The 21,101-nt window shown below is 51.7% G+C and overlaps 1 protein-coding gene across 1 annotated transcript in view; it reads left to right on the top strand.

Moving 5' to 3' along the window:
* The window catches only part of CNTNAP2 (contactin associated protein 2), a 1,311,177-nt gene that overhangs the window by 1,185,775 nt on the left and 104,301 nt on the right, over positions 1–21,101 (top strand). The window contains exon 16 of the mRNA XM_081147555.1: positions 10,579–10,749. Within this exon, the coding sequence (XP_081003681.1) occupies positions 10,579–10,749 (171 nt within the window). The remainder of the gene's footprint in view (positions 1–10,578; positions 10,750–21,101) is intronic.

The raw sequence follows: 21,101 nt of genomic DNA, 5'->3' as shown, positions 1-21,101 counted from the left end.
TGGTGGCTCAGAATAAGCCCGAGGCTTCCTAACATCAGGTTCCCTCGTGAACAGTGATATTTTTAAGATGAAGGCCACAAAGGGAGCCAACCTCGGGGGAGGCGATGGCTTTGGTTTTATCCTTGCTCTTTCCAGGTGGAAACCTGGCGCTTAGCTCCGGAGCTCCGGCTGGAGGTGCGCTGGGACGCGGGGTGGCTGTCGGTGGGAGGGCGGCGGGGTGGCACAGAGGGGCCGTGTGGAGAGAGGAGAGCAGAGGCGCACCGGGGAGCCCTGGGGAGCACGTGCTGGCAGACGCTCAGAGGCGGTGCCCCCCATGAACGGGCCAAAGGTGGGGTGGAAGGAAGGGAGCCAGGGAGACTGGGGTCCCGAGGGCTCAGTGAGCCTGAGCAGTGGCATAGAGGCTGCGGGGCGTCTCTGAACGCCCTCCCCGCTGAACCCAAAGTCCCCGAGACCCACAGAGAAGCCACGTTCGGCTCTCACCGGGGAGCTGTCCCGGCGAAGGAGGCAAAGTCCTTCTCACCGAAGCTGAGGGACTGGCCTCCCGGCGTCTGCGTGGCTTCCAGCCTCTCGTGCTCACTGAAACCTAGGTCAGGAGCCAGGCACAGGGTACAATTCCTTTTTTTTTTTTTTTTTTTTTAAATATGGGGGGTTTTTTAATTGATTTCAGAGAGAGGAAGGGATCGAGCCTGAAACCCAGGCATGTGCCCTGACTGGGAATTGAACCGTGACCTCCTGGTTCATAGGTCGATGCCCAACCACTGAGCCACACCAGCTGGGCAAGCCACAAATTCTTGACACTGTCCTTCCTTGTGTCCTAGCCTCAGTGTGAAGCCTGAGGCCCGGCTGCACCAATAACATGAGTGAATGTCGTGTTTACCCCTCACAAAGCTCACAGTTAGGCTTCTGACCCGTGATCGGAGACTCACATCGACTCCAAAACCGTGTTTCCGAAGCTTCTGTCGTTTCCAGGAGGTGCCAGGGTTCTCATGAAAAAGGTAGATTCCCGAGCCTAGGGCTGACTGATTGCGAATAGCTGGGATTATGGCCCAGAAAGATGCAGGTTTAGCCCTGGCCGGTGTGGCTCAGTGGCTAAAACACTGGCCCGAGCACAGCAGGGTCTCAGGTTCGATTCCCAGTCAAGGGCACGTACCTGGGTTGCAGGTTCAATCCCCGGTCGGGATGCGTGTGGGAGATGGCCGGTCAGTGTGTCTCTCTCACATGGGTGTTTCTCTCTTTCTTCACCCCCTCCTTTCCTCCCACTCGCTCTAAAAAAATCAAAGGAAAAAATATCCTCGGGTGAAAATTAACAAAAAATCAAACAAAACAATAGCTACATTTTTAGCGAGGCCTGCAGATTATTTTAGTGCCCAATAAAGTCTGCGAGCTGATGATTATGAAGTAATTGAACATCACGTTGAAACACGCAGAAAAGAGCACGACCCGGGGAAAACAATCGGAAGGGACCCGCGCGTCTTACCCATGGGGACTCATCCTCCAGGGACCTGCGGTGCTCTGTGGGAACCGGCGGGCCCGACTCGTCTCCCGCACCGGCTGTGACGACGGCCCCCTCCCGCCGCGGGTTTGCCGGTTCACGCGGTGGAGGCTCCGCAGTGTCTCCAGCATGTGAGGCAGAGCGAGAGGAAGCGGCCCGTGGGCTCTCCAGAGAAAGAGTTTCGAGTTTCAAGCTCCGTGTTAAGGGCAAAAGGCACGAAAGAGTCTAACCTTCTAACCTTGCTCGTGGAGCGTGGCGAGTGGCAGCCACACCGCTGGTTTTTTCCTTTTTTTACTAAGCACAGTCCAACGTGTAGGTCGTGTTACTCTAGTAGAGAAATGGACTCTCTTTTCCTGCTCAGAAGCATCAGTGTCCACGTTCATGCTCACTGTAAACTTTGGAAATTATCACTTGGTCTCGTTAGCGGAGAAAATGAGAGTCGTTTATGCTCCGTGGTGTTGCTCTCACATCTCTCCTTGTTCATCGTGATTTTGAAGCTGAGCATTTTTCTGTGTGTATGTGTGTGTATGTGTGTCTGTGTGTATGTGTGTATATGTGTGTATGTGTGTGTGTGTATCTGTGTGTGTATGTGCATGTGTATCTATGTGTATATATATGTGTGTATATGCGTGTCTATGTGTGTGTATGTGTATATATGTGTGTCTGTGTGTGTCTATGTGTATGTGTGTATATGTGTGTGTGGTGTGTGTGTGTGTATATATGTGTGTGGTGTGTGTGTATGGTATGTGTGTGTGTGTATAGGTGTGTGTGTGTTGCCAGTAAAATGCAGATCCTAGCTGAAAGGCAATGACTAGATAATTATAAGAATAAATATAGACCATGAATATGGAAATATTTATCTTCATCCTATGCTGAAACTTGAAGTCAGACCATTAGAGATTAATTAGTTTGGATCTTAAAGGCATTTCAATCTTCACAGGTCCCTTATTAAAATAATGAAAAACCAGAGATGAATAATCATTAAGCCATTTTCAGCCACCACGTTATGAAGGTTCCGTTGATTAATGTCTGCTAGCAGGCCCAGCCCAGCCGGCGTGGCTCAGGGGTTGAGCGCCGACGTAGGGTCCAGGAGATTGAGGTTCGATTCCCGGTCCGGGCACATGCCCGGGTTGTGGGCTCCATCCCCAGCAAAGGGCGTGCAGGGGGCAGCCGATCAGTGACTCATCATTGATGTTTTTCTCTCTCTCTTCCTCTCCCTTCCTCTCTCTGAAATCAATAAAATATAGAAAAAAAACCCACAAATACTTTGACAAGGCATATCAGCGACTTTGGAATAGAGAATTGGTAACAATATCTTCAGTATTTTGTCATAGGAGATCGTTTTTAGGCTGTACTTTCTAAATAACTTCCGAAATATTACTGAGCTCATCACATCCCTGATGTAATAACAAGGCTTGACTTAGTCAAGTAGCAACTCTGTCTCCGTTTGCAGAGTGAGCTTTGAAAGCCAACCTTGGCTTAGGCGCAGACGTGCTATTTTGATATTAGAAATTATGTTCATTTAGCCGCCAAATGGGATTGGATTTCAGGCCTTCCCCCGACTGTCCCTTCTTCTCAGGGATTTGCGAGTTGTTGGGAAACTCCAGCATGTTCTGTGTAGATCCAGACCAACCATCTCGCCCCTAAGTACAGAGTCTGTTATTGTCTGTCATCATTTGTAAATGCAGGCGTAAAGAGAACGCTTGGCCTTTTCACCGAAACGCTTGGCTCTTCGGTATTTCATGATGTTGGTTCGTGTAGCGGGATCGTGTGGGTCACGTCGGTCCCTTACTCCGCCTCACGGAGCAGCCTGCAATTTCCCGTCCACCGGCGGCCGCAGTGGGAGGCGGTTTTCCACATCGTACTCAACACCTAATGGATCTGAGGCAAAACCTGGTTTTCTGCGGAGGTGGGGCTCTGGGATTTTGTGGCTATCAGCACGCAAGGGCCGCCTCAGGTTGCGCCGTCCCTCCTCTGCACAGCGGCCGGATTGGCCAAGTGCACCGCAGGCGGCGGTGATTCCGCGGCCACCGTTCGTCACGGCAGCAGGGCGTCTCTCTGATGGCTAGTGCCACTGAGCATCTTTTCTTGTGTCTCTCGGCCATCTGCATGTCCTCTTTGGAGATGTGTCTGTTCCGGCCCTTTGCCCATTTTTCAATTGGATTGTTTATTTTGGGGATGTTAAGTTGTGTGAGCTCTTTATAAATTGTTGACATTAACCCGCCATCAGGTGTCTCATTGGCGAATGTGTTCTCCCACTCGCTGGGATGTCTCTTGGTTTTGTTGATGGTTTCCTTCGCTCTACAAAAACTTTTCAGTTGGATGTAGTCCTATTTGTGCACTTTTTCCTTTAATTGAATTTATTGGGGTGACTGTTTAATAAAATTATATAGGTTTCAGGTGTAAAAAGAAAAAAAAACCCGGCGGGGCAGATGGTAAAATGGGAATTTGATGGCATTAGACCACGAATTACAGTTATATGGAGAGAAAATGTTAAGGGGAGGCAGATACCAGCAGGAGACACAGTAAAGACAGAGTGGCGTCCACGGGGCTGGCTTCCCCCAGAGCCGCCCTTGGCCACCACCCATGAGTGCAGGCCGGGGCCCATGGTTACGCAGAGGGCTTGCGGTGTGTTCTGCAGGCATTTGGGTCCATCCAGGGTCCCACCCGTGAGAGTGCAACGGCCGGTTGTGCGTCTTAGCTGGTTTCTCCGTCGGCTCTGTAAAGGCTGGAGGCCGTGTGGCACCCAGGCCGGGAGGATGGCCAGAGCCAGGTGGGGGGGAGCGGAGAGGAGGGGCGTGGCAGAGTCTTTCAGAGCTGTGCACATGAGGCCGTGGAGGTTGACCGGATGCCCAGGAATAACTCTCGTGTTTCTGGCTTGAGTGGCAAAGTGGGAACAGCTCCAGTGTAGAGTATGCTGCAGGCAGAGTTGATACGGACAGAAATACGCTCTGTTTCAGGCATAGACTTTAAGGAAGGTACTCGTAGGCCAGGGGTAAGCCGTCCAGAAGGGAATGCACATCTTCCTCTTAGAGTCGTAGTAGAGATCTAACTATATGCATGACTTTGGGAATTATTGGCCTGCGATTGGTACTTGGAATCATGCGAGCAGGTGAAATGGCTCAGGAAACGCAGAAGTGGACCGTCTATCGTTGGGTGGACGTGCTCGGGGTCGGTTGACTTGCTGTTCCCCTGGTTAAGGAAAGGAGCCCCGTGTCCCATCCCCCCCTCGGCCAAGCCCTCAGACAGTGACTGTGCATGACACCGAAGCCATAGGCTTGGTCATGATTAACAACATGTGTTGAACATTTATTTTGTGCTCAGCACTCTGCCAAATGCATTTCATGCATCGTCTCCTATGATTCTCAAAACCCTGTAAGACTTTCCATTGCTCCATCGTAGGGAGGAGGAAATTGCCGTTTAGGAAGATGGTTGAGAAATCTGCCCAAAGTTGCCCGGGGGGTGGGGGTGATGAAGCCAGATTGTCTGATTCGGGAGCCTGCCCGCGGCCCCCTCCACGGCCGCTGCACCGGGTGACAGACAGGCGGACGGGAGCCCCGGGAGTCCACCTGCCGTCACCCCTCCCAGCCTCCCGCCCGCTCATCTCCTGGTCCCCGCCCTTGCCCACACGACGGTCTCAGAGGGGACCTCCGTGTGCCTCATGTCCACCTGCTCCTTGTGAACGTACAAGAAACTCAGCAGGTGCAGGCTGTTGGCAGGCAGCTGAGAGGCAAACTGCAGAGCTCCAGGCGGTTCGGGAATTAGAATGCGCTGGATTCCGGTGTAACCCAAAACCCCTCGTTGGGCTCTTTGGCGAGAATTTGGAGAGAGGGAGCAGGGAGGTTGGCTTGTGAAAACGCACAGCCCTCATCTCGCATTCAGCAACGTCAACAGAGTGTCTGAGACGCATAAATGAATAAGTATCTACACAGGTGTGTTTCAGAAGCGCAGGGATATAATTCAGAACGTTAAAGGTGCAGAAGGAGTTGTCGGGAAATTGGGTTTGGGGTGGGGAGGTGCGAGGCGGGGCGTTTTGCTCTCCCCCTTCGAGAGGCACTTGACTTGAAAACCGTGCAGATGCAAATACTTTGTCGTAAATTAAAATCAGGCTTTCAACGAACTGCTGCCCATCAGGAAACATCCCTGGGAATCTGAAGTCAGAATCCCACACCAGGTAACCCCTGGTGAGGTTGGAGGAAACAGCCTTTGACGGATTTAAGTGAAGAGGTGATGCCGCGTTTTCTCCTGACGACTCACTGAGGTCCGCGTGACGAGTGTCCACCCCACCCGGTTAGTTAGCTGCCCTGTTCTGCACCCGCTGGAGGCCCCTCCCTGGCTCCTCTCGCCACAGAGGAGGAGCCCAGGCCTTGCCCAGGATGTATTTAAAAAGCTTCTCACAGGCCGGAGCCAGCCTGTTTTCAGGCTTGAGGAAGCATGGACCTCCCCGCAGCATCTCTCCCAGCCTTGATGACGGTCGCCCCGCCCTGGGCTGGGTCCCTGCCCCTCCCACCTGCCTGGTCACTGTTACTCTTGACTGCCCCCTCCCGGCTCAGACATTTACTTCAGCTCTGCCTCACTTTCCCTCTCGGTTTCCAACCTTGCCCCCTTCCGCCGGTCCCCTTGGCCTTCTGCTTTGGCAGGAGCCTTGCCCCCCACAGCTCTGACCTCAATAGTATGAATTGCAGCTGTTTCAATGGCCTCAAGGTTACGAGGCCTCAGTCTTGCAGACGGGTGACATTGTCCAGTGCTCCACGGGGAACCCGGAGAAGTGAAGCCTGGGCCAGGAGAACGATGGTCTGCCAGCGGGACGGCCGGTCACCAGTAGGAGCTAGAGCAGAGTCCACTTCGATTTCTATCTATTTAGCACCTTCGACACTCAGGTTGCTACAAAGTACATCTTGTCCCACGAGGACATTGCCTATGGAGTGGAATTGAATGTAATCGAGAGAGACAGCTATTTACTTGCCCACTGATTTAATAATTATTTATCGAGTACTTGCTTTGTTCTGGGGCCGAAGGTTACCGAGAAGAAATGTTTCGCTCCCAGCTCTCAGGGAGCTTGTGGTCGGTCCGAAGCATCGTAAACAAACAGTAATAAAGCTCGAAGCTCCGGGCATCGTGAAGTACAAGGGGCACTGGGGAAGGCAGACGTGTTATCTTGTGACACACCCAGGATCCCAGAGATCGGGCCTCAGACTCACCAGAACAGGCCTCAGAAACTCACCGGGGTGTGTGTCCTGCTCGGTGAAACCTTTAAGCCCACGTCCCCATAAGCATGTTTACTCATCGGTTCTGTCCATGTGCCGCTGTAACCATGTGTTGTGTGTGTCATAAAGTATAACCGAAATAGATACTTTAAAGGATGGGGTTTTTAAGTAAGTGTAAAGAGAGTTTCTCCCCCAGCACCTCCTGAGTAGACACCTCAACTCTGACAGCACCACTCAGCTCCTGAGTGGAGTCCTCGCCGTCACTGGTCAAGAATCTGGCCTTGGGCCCTGGCTGGTTGGCTCAGTTGGTTGGGTGTCACCCTGTGCACCGAGAGGTCGCCAGTTCGATTCCTGGTCGGGGCACATGCCTGAGTTGCAGGCTCGATTCCCAGTGGAGGGCATGCAGGAGGCAGCTGATCAGTGGTTCTCTCTCATCAATGTTTCTCTCTCTCCCCCTCCCCCCCACTTTCCTCTCTTTCACTAAAATCAATAAAAACATATTCCTTTAAAAAAAGAATCTGGACTTAGTAAATTCATCCAGAGATCCGGGACAGGCCACAGGGACAGCTCCAGCGACACCGTGTGATGATCAGATGTTTCCAGAAGGATGACCGGGAGCCACCATTTGTACAAGATGCAATTTCCCTGCCAATAGGTCCATTCGAGAGACCAGATCAGCTCGGAGTTGCTCAGTGAGCACGCAGTTAGAACAAACGGGATCGGCGTCTGTAGGGACATCCCTTCAAACGAGAATAAGTGATGGAACTGTCCCTCTCCTCTCCGGGGACGTTACTGTCTGAGCAGCCAGCACTGGGCCGCAGATAAATACTGACGTGCTCGGCTTGTTGCTTTCCTCTCTCCACAATCACCTTAGACAGCGGCCCGCGTGCTACCACCACCTCAGGAAATGAGAATGAACCTCATGAACAAAACAGACTGAGGGACAGAACAGAGCCAGAGGCCTGGACACGAGGAACAGACCGACAGGGGGCGGGGGCGGGAGGCACACATGGGGTGAAGGAAGGTGAAGGGATTAGCCGGAGGACGTACACGCATAACCCGTGTTCACAGACAGCGTGGCGAGGGCCAGGGGAGGGAGCGAGGGGCCTGGGTGGGGGAGATAAAGGGCGGGGAAGTGGGGGACGTCTGTACTAATATCAACAATAAAATAAGTAGATAGGTAGATGATTGATAGATGATAGATGATCATAGATAGATGATAGATAATAGATAGATAGATAGATAGATAGATAGATAGATAGATAGATAGATAGATAGATAGATAGATAGATGATAGGTAGATGATGATAGATGACAGATAGATAGATGATAGGTAGGTAGGTAGATAGATAGATAGATAGATAGATAGATAGATGATAGATAGAATGCACTTGATTGGATTGCAGCTTGAAAATGTTGACTGCGTTCCTGTGCTGGGGATACAGCCGAGGAGGCAGAACTGCCCAGCTTCAGGCTCAGGTGTGGCTGGGGACCTTGGTGCTCCCGGGCTCCTAAGGTGGTTAAAAGTTCTCCCCCAGTTAGGATGAGCTGAACCCCGGGGACGCGGCTTCATTCCCTCCTAGGACTCTGACTGGTGAGAGGGTTGCAGCTGCTGGTTTGATTTAGGTTTTATTTCAAGAGGCCTTCATTCTGGGCCAGCCGGTCAAGGTGAGCCTGAACCGCTCTGACCAGATATTAAGCCGGATCTCGAGCCGGGAAGAGAACTCCGACCCCAGAGGATAGCAGCTTCAGTAGTGAAATTAAGATTCTTTCTTCCCAGGTGTTAGTCTAACCAATGTCAACTAATATTCTTCCGAAAAGAAAACCTGGTCTAGTTTTGTCCCACTGAGAGCTATGACATTGCTATTTTTAAAAAAATATATAGCTTAGCCCTGGTTGGTGTGGCCCAGTGGTTAGAGAGCCCACCCTGGCACCAAAGGGTCACTGGTTCGATTCCCTGTCAAGGGCACGTACCTGGGTTCAGGTCCAATACCTGGCCTTGGTCAGGGCGCACGCAGGAGGCAGCCAATCGATGTGTGTCCCTCTCACATGGCTGTTTCTCTCTCTCTCCCCCTCCCTCCCTTCCACTCTCTCTAAAAATCAATGGAAAAATATCCTCACATGAGCATTAACAGATAAATAAATAAAACTAAATAAAAATATATAGCTTAAACCTGCACAAAGACTTCAGGGACACCTTAAATGGTAGACTCCACCACCACCCCTGGTTTTACTTTAATGACACTTACAAACACAGCTCGCACTGACTTACTAGTAATACATTGCCATTTACTTATTTCATTGTCACTATATTCTGCGTCTCTGAGAACAGCAGCAAATAGCATTCATTAAATAAGAGGTTGTTTTAATATCTCATAATTCAGCAATATTCTCTATTTAATTTAAAATTGCGGCTTGAGCATAGCCACACCAACACCACGTTAATTTTATTTAAGAATAGTAGTTGAACTAAATACTGCATCCGTGCATAATTTGCATAAAAGAAAGAAAAAAACGATATAGTACGTCAAAACTGATAGGCTGAAGGCAGTTGATTCATTGTGCTCTTGGGAGGAAAGATATAGCAGAATTCACTTTGTTTTTTTAAAAAGTACATATTTTAGGTGTAAAAAGAAATATTTCCCCAGGCAATGCTGATCTGCAGGCCTCTTATTCAGCGATCTGTGGCTCGAGCAGCGTCCACCGTAGCAGATAGAGAGGAGCCCTGGGGAGCTGCACAAGGCCGAGGAAGTCATGCTGGGCATTTGCGGACTGCACAGAGCAGGGTCACTTCCCCTCGTGGACCAAAGGGAAGGCTGGCGCAGGCGAGCTGGCTCGCGGTGAGCAGCGGGTGCCAGCTGGTTCACCTGGGCCTCCCGTTCCTGGGGGAGCTGAGCCTAGAAACTTCGTTGAGTTTTGGTTTGCTGACATGGGGCTTGGCTTGAGCGACTCCATCTTGGGCCCAGTCTGGTGACCGTAACATAGATTTCGTGTTCAAGTTCAAGGCTCCATTAGCCATTTTAAAGCACGCCCGTGTATTTTAGTCTTTCGCTGTGATAGTGAAGATACTCAGAAATGTGCCTGTCCAAGTGGAGTCTCTCCCTAGGCTGTGAAGTTGAGAGTGAGCCGCGGGTCTCGTGTTCAGTTCTTGGTTCTTCTGCTCTGATGCAATGTGACTCCTCCAGGGCGGTGTTTTTATTTTGCCCTGTGAGCTGCTTTTCTCGTGGGGACACTGGCAACTCTCAGGCAACGAGTGGGGAGTGGGGGTGGGCACAGTCGTGTCTCCTCCGTGAGCTCAGGGGTAGAGGCTCACTGAGAGCCCATGGGTGGGCTTCGCTCAGCACTCCTCGCCCTCCACGGGTCAGAGTGTCCCCTGGAGTCCCCAGGGAGGGAGAGGCACTCCCCTCGTTGTGTTCCTCCCGCATCCCGTTTCTAGGCGGCTGCTGACAGGCTATTCCAAGGCAAAAGTGGGTGATCAGCAAGGACAGAGCTGGGTTCAGCCCAGGTGCTTCCTGCAGCGACCGAAGCCGCCAGCCCACATGCCCCAGGTCCAAACACCCCGCCCGCCCCACACAGTGACCCAACCCCAGGGGCTTCCCCCCATTCTCTCCTCTATTGGATCTGCCCCCCACAGTCCCTGCAGGACGGCTCTGGGTAGGAACCCCAGCTCTCGATGTTTAATAAAATATTTTATATACACACATAACTTTCGGAAAGTCAGAGGTGTGCTATGGGCCTTTGGGGCACTATTGTTGGGCAGGATACACAGAAGCGAGGGCGGTGGCCTTGGAAATTTATTAAAACCCGAGGAAAGGGCCCCTTTTGCGTCCCTGCCACGATCGAGGTGTCAACGAGCCCGTGTGTTTCTCTCTTCCCCAGGGAATTACTGGAATGCGGCCTCTTTCCCAAACCCATCCTCCTACCTGCACTTCTCGACTTTCCAAGGGGAAACCAGCGCGGACATTTCCTTCTACTTCAAGACGCTAGTCCCGCGGGGAGTGTTTCTGGAAAATCTGGGGAACACGGATTTCATCAAACTCGAGCTGAAATGTGAGTATAAGATCATCACCGACTCTCGGGCGGCCACTCCTGCCGCTCACGCCAGGCTGGTCCTGGCCCTGATCGTGTGATGTCGTCGGAGTGGAGCAGCCAGGGCCCCTTGGCGGCAGGAACGGGCTCAAGGGTAAAAACACAACGTGGAGAGGACCCAGGTGCCTTCCTGGGAGCCCGCAGGACGCAGGCCGTCGGAGGCGCCCCAGCGAAGATTCTCAAGGACGGGAGTGAAAATAAATCTCCTTAATACTATGGCAGAAGGGTAGATATTTAAATTAAAATTATAGAGAATGGGAAGGGAGGGAGGGAAGGAGGGATATTTAAGTTCTCTTTTGTGTTTGTTCTCGAAGGAGGCAGGGTGAAGGGTGGCTGGAGACCGATGTGAGGCAACCAGGCATGAGGCACGAGAGAGCCGAGGGGGGGAAGGTAACACAAGGGCATCGGGAACGTAAAACGTAACGTCTGCACACGGTGGTGAAGCGGCGAGGACCGTGCTGGGTAATGAGATGAAACTTGGCGCCTGCAGCTGCCGGAAGGGCCCGACACCTGCACGCCCTCCAGAGGGTTCAGCTCAGAACGGATTCGGCCGAGGAAACAGCAACTAGCAGAATCGGGGCACCAGCAGATGCTGCCGGCTCGGCTCAGCCGGCCGTGGCTCCCGAGGACCCTCGGGGCGCGGCTTGGGGTGCCGCCGTGGGAGGCAGGGCGCCTCTGGCCCTGAGATGCGCAGCCCCCGTCAGACCAGGGCCCTTTCCTCATCGGGGCAGAGGGTGAGCGTCAGGAATCCACGGTCCACGGGCTCCCACGTTGGGTGAATATTTGCAAGCGCAGCCTCTGCCGGCTGTTTAGAAAACGACAGAGTGAGCGGGACCAGGAGGGGAAGCCAGTCCCCCGGGTCCCTCCACAAAGCCTCGGCGCCCGCTCCCCACGGCAGAAAGTCTCCTCCTCCTAGTCCGTGCCCTTTACCCGAGAGCTTACGCCGCTTGGTCTGGTCCAGAAGCACCTGATGCGATATTTTTCTCTCTTTGTATTTTTAAATTGAATTTATTAGGGGGACGTTGATTCACAGGTTTCAAGTGTACAACTCAATAGACCGTCATCTGCACACTGCATCGTGTGCCCATCACCCCAAGCAAAGCCTCTTTCCATCCCCATTTCCCCCCCTTTTGCCCACCTCCAGCTACTCCCACCCCCTCGCCCTCTGGCCATCACCGCAGTGTAGTCTGTGTCTGTGTGTTATGTATGTATGTTTGGGGTTAATCCCCCCACCTTCTTGTGTCCAATCCCCCCACCACCCCTCCCCTCTGTCAGCCTGTTCCGTGTGTCCATGCCTCTGTTTCTGTTTTGTTCACTGTTTCTTTTGTTGATTAGAGTCCACATGTGAGTGAAATCGCGTGGTCCTTGTGTTCCTGGGCTGGCTTACTCCCCGCAGCTTGCTAATCCCCAGGTCCGTCCGTCCCGTCGCAAAGCGTGATGCACCCTGGTCTTTCAAAGAAGGAATCTCAGAAAAACGTCTCTGCTGAGATCCCGTGGGGTTCCTGTGGGGGACGGGATGGGCGTAGCGGAAAGTGCGCAGACTTGGGGGTCAGCATTTGCAGGGTGAACCCTAATCCTTGGGTAAATCGCTTTATCTCTTTGAGTCCCAATTTCCTAATCTGCGGCATGGGGATGGCAGTTTCTGGCGGTTGTTATGACGACAGGATGTAGATGTTCACCAAGCATTCATTTCGGAGAAGTAGTTGTAATTTATCATCTTTCCAAGGATGCTCGTTGCAGATCTAATCTGGGCCAGGTCTGAGTGAAAGGGAGGCTGAGGATATTACAGCCCTGGAATTAATGAAGTGAAAAAACAGGAATCCTCTCTTTTCATCAATTATGGATTGGAATTATTAAAAGGGGAGTTTTACTTTCCAAAGTTAAGAGTAATTGAACCTAACTGTTTTTAGACTTACATGTCAGCTGGGTTGCGTTTCAGAACTATCTCGTGGCAAAAAATAAAAAATGGGCAGTTTCATATTTGAGTCGTTTTATAAATTTCTGCACGATTACCGGGACTCACCTGCCCTTGTAGATCCCCATGTTTTGTAAACCCCTGGCTGGGTTGGAAAGAGGGCGCACCTAGTGCGGAGGGAGCCGTGCCTCTCCCTGCCTGTGTTATGTGCCCTTGGGTCACCTCTGACTCCGGGCGCCCCCGTGAGTGACGTCCCCAGCGGCCTGTCCTCGACAGCCCTGCGCCCTCCCGCAGACGCGTGGCTGTGCTTCTTTCATGGAGTCAGTGCACCCCGTGTTCCGTCCTCCCCTTCTCCGCTGCCTCCCCTTTTTGCCAGCATTTTTGTCTTTTCCGGAGAACCCCGCCTTCTCAAGATGGTCATTTTTGCCTCCTGCAGAGTTTCAGGCTGAACTGGCTCCGGGACCCTCGTGGTCCTTTTCCCGCCGGCCCGCAGCATCCGCAGAGCTCTCCTCCAGCGCCACCAAATTTCAAATGAATCAATTTTTTTTTTTTTTTTTTATCAACTGTCCAACTTTCTACTTAGCACCTGCCTAATAGAAATAGCACTTATTTCTGATTATGAAAAATCTTCAGCAGTGTTCTAAAGTTTTCCCTGTCCTTCCACCGTAGGAAAACTCCCTCGCAGAGGTTAAGTCACAACCTCATTTTCTCACATAGCAGTTTCTGTCACGCAGTTTACTTTTGGCAAAGAAGCGTGTGTCGTTCAAGGCACCCCTGAGGGGCTGGCCTCTCTCCTCGGAGTCCTCTGAACCCTCGAATAATTGCTAGGGGTGCAAATACTTTTTTTAAGATACCCCCGATGGCAGAGAGGTAAAACGCCCACCAGTGAGTGGCATCTCTGCTGAGGTTCAGAGGAACCTGTCGGGGGAAAGGCAGGTTTCTGTATTTGAGAAGAACCTTCAAAGCAAACCGGAGGCGACGCTTTCATGAAGAACACGGAGGATGAAGGTTATGACAGGCTCGCTGGGGTCCCGAGTGTCACCGCCTCCCGTCACTGTCCTCTGCAGGTCTCCCGGGCAGTGCGGGGAGATGGGGACCCCTCGGGCCCGTCTCTGCCGACATCGTTGGCACGGCAACCGCTGGCTACTCGGGAAGGATGACTCCTGAAGTCCAGTTTTTTAAACTGTCTTGACTTTTTGTTTCCCTTTGACTCGGTAGGCTTTCTAAGGTCTTTCTGTTGGCATTCAAATTGTGTTTCTCTGTGCGAGTCTCAAAGGACTGTCTTCACAGTTCACGCCTGCATGAGTTTCCAGAATAGCATTGCTGTTAATTAACTACATGGCGCCCTCCTGTCAGCAGTGGAAGGTTCTTTTTTTTTTTTTTTTTTTGGTAATCCTCATCTGAGGATATGTTTTTATTGATTTTGGGGGGAGAGAGGGGAAAGAGAGAGAGAAACATTGATATGACAGAGGAACATCGATCAGTAGCCTCCCGTATGTACCCCAACCAGGGATCAAACCCACAACCTAGGTATGTGCCCTGACGGGACTTGAACCTGAGACCCTCCCATCCTCGGGCCGACACTCTAACCACCGAGCCCAACTGGCCAGGACTCCAGCAGCTTTTAATTTAAACCTTTTTAATTTCAATTATGGGCAAAAAAGTTTAGAGATGTAAATTAAAGACGATACGTGTGCTGTGTTACAGCTGTTTACTATATCAGCTGTCTGCCTTTTATTAAGTGTTAAAAGACACGTAAGTAATTGGTAAATAACAAGGTCACATTGAACTTGCCCAGATTTCTTTGTCAGTCTTACTGAAGGGGCAGTTATTCGAGTCGATGGCGTAGGCACCCTGGAGTTACAAGGAGGCCGTCCTCCGATGGGAAAACTTGCCCAGGTTCCCGTAGATGCTGCTGACCCACCCGTGTTTGCTGATTTGGACATTTCTGGAAGCAGCTGGGACCTCCTCTCATGCTGGCCAGACGGAGCCGCCTCTCTGCGGAGCTGTGGGCCTGCTCTCTCTACACCCCAGGGCACCTTTGCAAGACCACCCCCTACTAAAATCCTGCCCACGCAAAGATTTTTTTGACTGCAGCTTGATTTATAAAACATGTGAGACAGGAGTAGCCCTGGCTGGTGTGGCTCAGTTGGCTGGAGCATCACCCTGTGCACTGGAGGTCGTGGGTTCAGTTCCTGGGCAGGGCACATACTTGGGTCGGGGGTTCAATCCCTGGCGGGGGCCCATACAAGAGGCGACCAACCGATGTCGCTCTCACATCAGTGTTTCTCTCTTTCTCCCTCCCTCTCTTTAAAAAAAAAAATTTTTTAAAAAAAGGCAAGTCTTTCCTCTTCCTAAAAACAACAAAATTTCTACAGGGCAATCAGTTCAGTGCAGTGCCTGGAAAATAGCAGGCGTCCTCCTTAAAGGGCGTCTCCACACAGCGTCTGAAGGCTGTGTATGTTGTGTGTCATTACCATAGAGAAACGCTAAATTTTCAAAGTTGTTTTTTCTGATTTTTCTCATTTTTTCTAATTCTAATGTTTTATGCATTACTTATTGTATGGAGTAGGCCACAGAGTCTTTGTCTTAGAAAAGGTGACATGTTAAAGTGTCAGAAAGACCAGCCACTGGAATCGGCCTGCCCCTGGCCAGCTGGAAGACAGCGGGTGTTCCGCGGGGGAGGAGATTAAAGGAGCTTGAATTCATAATTCAGAGCTGAGACAGGGAAGGGAGAAAGTGTCCTGTTATGACTCAGGAATAAACACGTGGATTCGTGGGAACAGCAGAGGAAATATGTATGTGGAGTTATAATGAGGTTAGGGACCCTGCACCTGTCGTTCTAGAAGCTAATGGCGTCTCTACAGGCTCAGTGTTTTTATAAAAACAAGTGATTCAAGAGGGAAGCGTCGGTGCCATCATTACTCGGTGGATGTTACTAATGCTGGGTGACACTTGGGACCAATTAATTCAAAGCTGGTTTTTCAAAACAGAAGAAGAGATACAATAAATCAGAGAGCGGAGCTTCATTTAAATATAGTGACTGAGGGACTGGGGAAGATCATTTGAAATAGCTCAAAACCAGAACCGTCTCAAAGGGCCAAAAACAGCCATAGTACAACAACGCTGGGCTCTTGCCAGACATCAGACGAACACCTACATTAAAGCCATGTGACAAAATGTTGGCCAACTGGATATCAATTGGAAACCTTAAAAAAGATTTTAAAAAAACCACAAGCCCTGGCCAGTTTGGCTCAGTGGTCAGAGAGTCTGCCCGCAGACTGAAGGGCCCTGGGTCCAGTTTCAGCCGAGGGCACGGCTTGGTCGCAGGCTCGCTCCCCAGCCCGTCGGGCCACGTGTGGGAGGCAGCCAGTCGGTGTGACTCTCTCACATGGATGCCTCTCTCTCTCCCTCTCTCTCTCCCTTCCACTCCCTGAAAAGCAATGGAAAAAAATATCCTTGGGCGAGAATGAAAAAAAAACAAACACAATTTTTACAAAATGAATTCAGGGAGTTATCTTTTTAGACCTACATTTTGCTCAAGTTACACCCAAGAATATGGTTTTTTTATTGATTTTAGAGAAAGAGGAAGGGAGGGAGGGAGAGAGAAACATCCGCCAGCCGACTCCTGCACGTCCCCGACTAGGGACCAACCCAGGCCTGTGCCCTGACCGGGAATCGAACCAGTGACCTCTCGGCGCACAAGACCTCGGCGCCCAACCCACTGAACCGCATCAGCCGCGGCTTGCTTGCTTTTTAAAGTGTGGCTGAGAAGTAGAGCTGTGTGTCAGCTTGGGGCCTGGGTTCTAGATTCTGGAGTCCGTTCAACGTAGGATAGAAAAGTTGAAGAACAGAGAACGTCTTGGAAGGTTTCTGAATGCCGAGCTTGTCCTTGGCCGACTTCTCAGTAGGCACGTTGCTGCTGTTCGCCTTTAGAGTGTTCAAAGCACAGTCCTGCCTGCCTTTTTCTTTGGGACAACAGCTTGGTGGGTTAGCACAGGACATTCACGGGAGCACACACCAGCCTAAAGGCTCCCAGAGGCTCCCAGCCACTTCTCTTTGCTCTAAAACTTTATAGTTCCAGGAATTACAGGATCCCACGAATTCATTCGAATATAATATCACAGCCTTCATATTTTTTTGACCGGCGCCGGGCATCGAACCCACAACCGAGGTACGTGCCCTTGACCAGGAATCGAACCCTCAACCATTCAGTCCTTGGTCCAACGCTCTGACCACTTAGCAGCACTGGCCAGGGCTTGGCTATTTTTAATAGGAAAAAATTCACATCCATCCTTTGTTCAAAATTACTCTATGGGGAAGCTTGGCCACTCTCCTTTTTTTAAAAATCTTCTCGGGTATCTTAAAAACAGGAACAAAGTAAAGAAAGTTTCGATGGTGTTCTCAATTCCCTCTCGTTCTCTTTATTTAAATGAAATCCCCCCTTTTTTGCATTTTTATTAACCCTCTAATTAAACACTTGTTAAAATTACAGAACACAGTTGCTTAAAATGTCACCAGTCTTTGCAAAAGAACCGAATACTATCAGATGGTAACGTTTTCTAAAATTATACAGTTATTGCTTATTTTGAGTGATTTAAAAATCCAGAGAAGCAAAACAGAATAAACAAAATTTCAAAAATCAGCTATAATTTTATATTCCGGTTTGTTTGACACTACTCTTTACACCCTTTAACCAACATTTTTCCATGCACTTACATATAATTGTTTACCAGTATGAGATCATGTGGTGCATACTGTTTCTAACCTGCCTCTTTCAGGTAACGGTATTTTAGAGACACATTTCCATGTCAATTTTTTTAAAAACTGCACAACAATGATTTTTTTTTTTCAATTTAGGGCAGAGGGTAACGTATCAGAATCTCCAAGACAGCCGGCATCATAGTCTGGAAAATCATAATTTCATATTTATAAAACACAACCGAAAAAAGCTATAGTTTTGGTTACACGACCTGCAAAATGTAATGCACAAAACATTTTACTGGCCGGGAGGATGTTTCTCTGAGACCTTCGGGGGTTATTTTACACACACCCCACCCGCGCCCCATCAGCATCCGGACGTGATAACTAGACGCGACGCCCACCGATGGGAACGTGGGTTAGGAGAGACTGGGAAACACCGTCCTGATTGCCGAGTGTTCGGTTTCACCGATGAGCCCTCGTTGTTGGGCTTGCCTGGGGCTTTCTGTTTGTTTATTTTGTTTTTCTAATGTATGTTTCTTGTTGAAAGTATTACAGAGGTCCCCTTTCCTCCCCGTTGCCCCCTCCACCCCCCCCCCAGGCCTTCACCACACTGTTACCTGCGTCCCTGGGTCATGCGCTTATGCTCATCGGTTTCGGGTTAATCGCTTCCTGCCCACCCCCTGCCCCCGAGGTGGGCCAGTCTGTTGCTCACTGTTAGGGAATCGATTTTCACTCCAACCGCTGGCTCCCTGTCGCCCCCTCTCGGGCCGTCACAGCGCACGGCACACTGCGCGCTCCAGGCCTTGCTCCGTCCCGCAGCCTCAGGCCGCCGGCAGGCTCGGGATGGCAACGAAGACCTGTGGGAAGGCCCCGGGCGTGCCCTGCAGGACGGGGCTCCTGGCGGGTGACCCTGTGCCCACAGGCGTCCGTCCCCTCACCCTCTCGAGGGTGTGTCAGACCCGCCCGCCGCGGAGGCCGGCAAGTAGCCCAACCCTGCTCCGAAGGAGACATTCTAGAGAGAGGCCACGTCCCGTAAGTTAAGCAAACCGTGAGAAGGGAACGTGGCTGTTCGAACCTTGTACAGACTGGCCCTAAAGAGAAGGTTCCCAGGCGCCTCGTCTGTGCGGCCTCCAGGGAGGCCACGTGCGCGTTTGGGCGCTGTCACCGGGAAAGCTGTGTGCTCGGCCGCTGCCGTCAGAAATGCGGCGGGAAGGGCTGCACTCTGAGGCGGCATCATTATGATTTAACGTTTGCGTCTCGGGAGGAATGCTTGGTTCCCGGGGAAATCGGTCGCACAACCACGGGGGGCGCTGTGAAGTGATTTTGCGTCTGTTTTCAGAGGTGGGAATGTAGGACGTCAGGGTCCAGTCGCCCTGCTACGGCGTCGCTGCGCACTGGCCCTGAGACACGTCGGCCCTGGGGTTCTGGGGTCCCGAATGTTTCAGACTCGTCTCTAATGTTCCTCCCAACTGGAAGGTAACGAACAGAGTTAAGTAATCGTGGCCAGAGAAGACGCATCCACGACCGAGCTTAGTTACGCGTCCTTGCAAAGGGTCCGAGGGAAGGGGAGCCTGCACAGGAGGCGTCTTCCCTTCAAGGAGCTGGTTAAGGGAGGGGGTTGTCCTGCCCCCCACTTCTCTCCGCGTCGGGTGTGAAACCCCCGTGGGCGCAGGTCCACCTTTCCTCGGCTCTGTCCCATGTGGCAGGTCCACTGGAGTTGAAGTGCCCCTGGTGCTGTGATGGAAAACAGAATAAAGCTTTCTCTTTATTTTATTTTTAACTATGTTTTTATTGATTTCGGAGAGAGGAAAGGAGAGGGAGAGAGAGAAACATCAATGATGAGAGTCACGGGTCGGCCGCCTCCCGCACGCCCCCTGCTGGGGATCGAGCCCGCAGCCCGGGCCTGTGCCCCGACCGGGAATCGAACCCCGATCTCTCGGTTCACGGGCTGATGCTCGACCGCTGGGCCACGCCGGCCAGGTTCTTTCTATTCTGTGCCCATCACACGTAGAATGTGGGATCTCCATTGGGCACTTTTTTTTTTTTAATTAGAAAGGTCGCGTCTGAAGTCACAGCGCGGTGGCATTGAAGGGCTGTGCTAGAGAGGAAACAATTTGCTACCAAACAGAGAGAGGCGGAGCCTGGGATGGGACTCGGGGCTGGGCTGGGGCCCAGTCACGGCGCCCGGGGCGCAGACGTCTCCTTGTCTGTCGTCCGTCTGATAGTCGCTCTGGGCGCTCAGAGCAGGCTCGCTCCTTCCGCCCTAAGACCGTGTCGCTGGCTTTCCCCCGTTACCGGTGTCCCCGTACGCAGAGCCAGCCGTGCTCAGCCATCTCCAAGTCCTGTGTCATTAACTCACTGGTGCGCTGTCCCCTTACAAGCGTCCTTTACCTTCGCCCAGGTCAACGCCTATCAGCCCTTTTCCCACTTGCGGCTGTTTCCGCATCTGGTGTCACTGCCTCCTTTGGACCCCCAAGCCCAAGCCCATTCTCCTCGAACCCCCCCAAGCCGCGCGCCCTCCGACGTCACCTGAAGTCAAGGCCTTCACCCCCCCCCCCCCAAGCACACTCCCTCGGTCGTGCCCCTCGCTCCTCGTGCCTCAGTCTCACGGTGGCCAGAGCAAAGCTCCCTCCCTCCTTCATCTCCCCTCCTCTCCATCTCTGGGGAGTCCGCAGCCACCCCGTTTCACAATTCCCCTAAAGCGGCGTCTGCAGTTCCTTTCATCACGAACGCCGCTGTCCCCCCTCCGTCACCACCCGGGGCTTTCATCTCTTCCTTTCCGCCGGGCAGTCCCTGCCCAGCAGGCGAGTCCCCGCTGGTCCAAGCAGGAGGCCCTGGAAGACCTGACTGCGGGTCCCCCGCTGGGGGCAGGTGCCGTTCCAAGCCACACATCATTTTGGAAAGGTTTTTGTCTTTTTTTTTCTCCTTTTTAAGCCATGCACGTCCATTAATAGTCAAGAGGCTGTTCTCAGAAGTGGGCAGGATGCGTGGAGAAAGCTAAAATTAGGACCTGCGTGGTGAAGAGCAGCTCTCTGGCTTCCTGCGGCCAGCGGTGGCTCCCTCCGGCGTCCTGCTCTCTACGATGCCTTTGTTTGCGAAGGCATTTTTTTTAACCGTAATAAAGAGCGTAAAGGCCGACATACATATGGAGCACTATTTCTCATACTCAAGAGGTTACCGAGACACCAGAAGTTTTAAAATGAGTTTGTAACACGGGTTCTAAAGCTCCAGGCATTTCCTTGCAGAATTTCCAAAAAAGACTTGCAACGAATTTTCCTTGCCAGCGCTCATTCTCAGACGTGTTTGACACGGAGTTTTTAGGTGTGAATATGCGTATTTGGCTCTAAAGACGTCTGGATTCACAAACTCAAACTGAACTAAAGGAAAAATTAGTTTTTATTCTTTTCTTCCCCGCGCAGAGCGAAGGCAGAGCGTGTGGTTAGAAGGGCGGCAGCTCTGGGCTCAGCTCCGACTGCAGGTCAGCGTCCAGGCTCAGTCCCCCGGCCTAGGTCTGGGCCGTGAAGCCGGCCTTGGGCGTTGGGCCCCGTCCTGGGAAGCCTTTTAGCCTCAACGTTGCCGGCTTCGGTCACATCCTTCTCAGCCGAAGCGATTGTTCTGGTTTGGGTTTGGGTTTTGCATAGAATCAGACCAACTGCAAACTTACGAAGACCGCGGCCCTCACAAGACTGCACAC

The sequence above is a fragment of the Miniopterus schreibersii genome (assembly GCF_964146895.1).
Source record: "Miniopterus schreibersii genome assembly, chromosome: 9".
NCBI classification, from domain to species: Eukaryota; Metazoa; Chordata; class Mammalia; order Chiroptera; family Miniopteridae; genus Miniopterus; species Miniopterus schreibersii.
The sequence above is the reverse complement of the archived record's forward strand: the minus strand, read 5'-3'. Positions and strand labels throughout refer to the sequence as shown.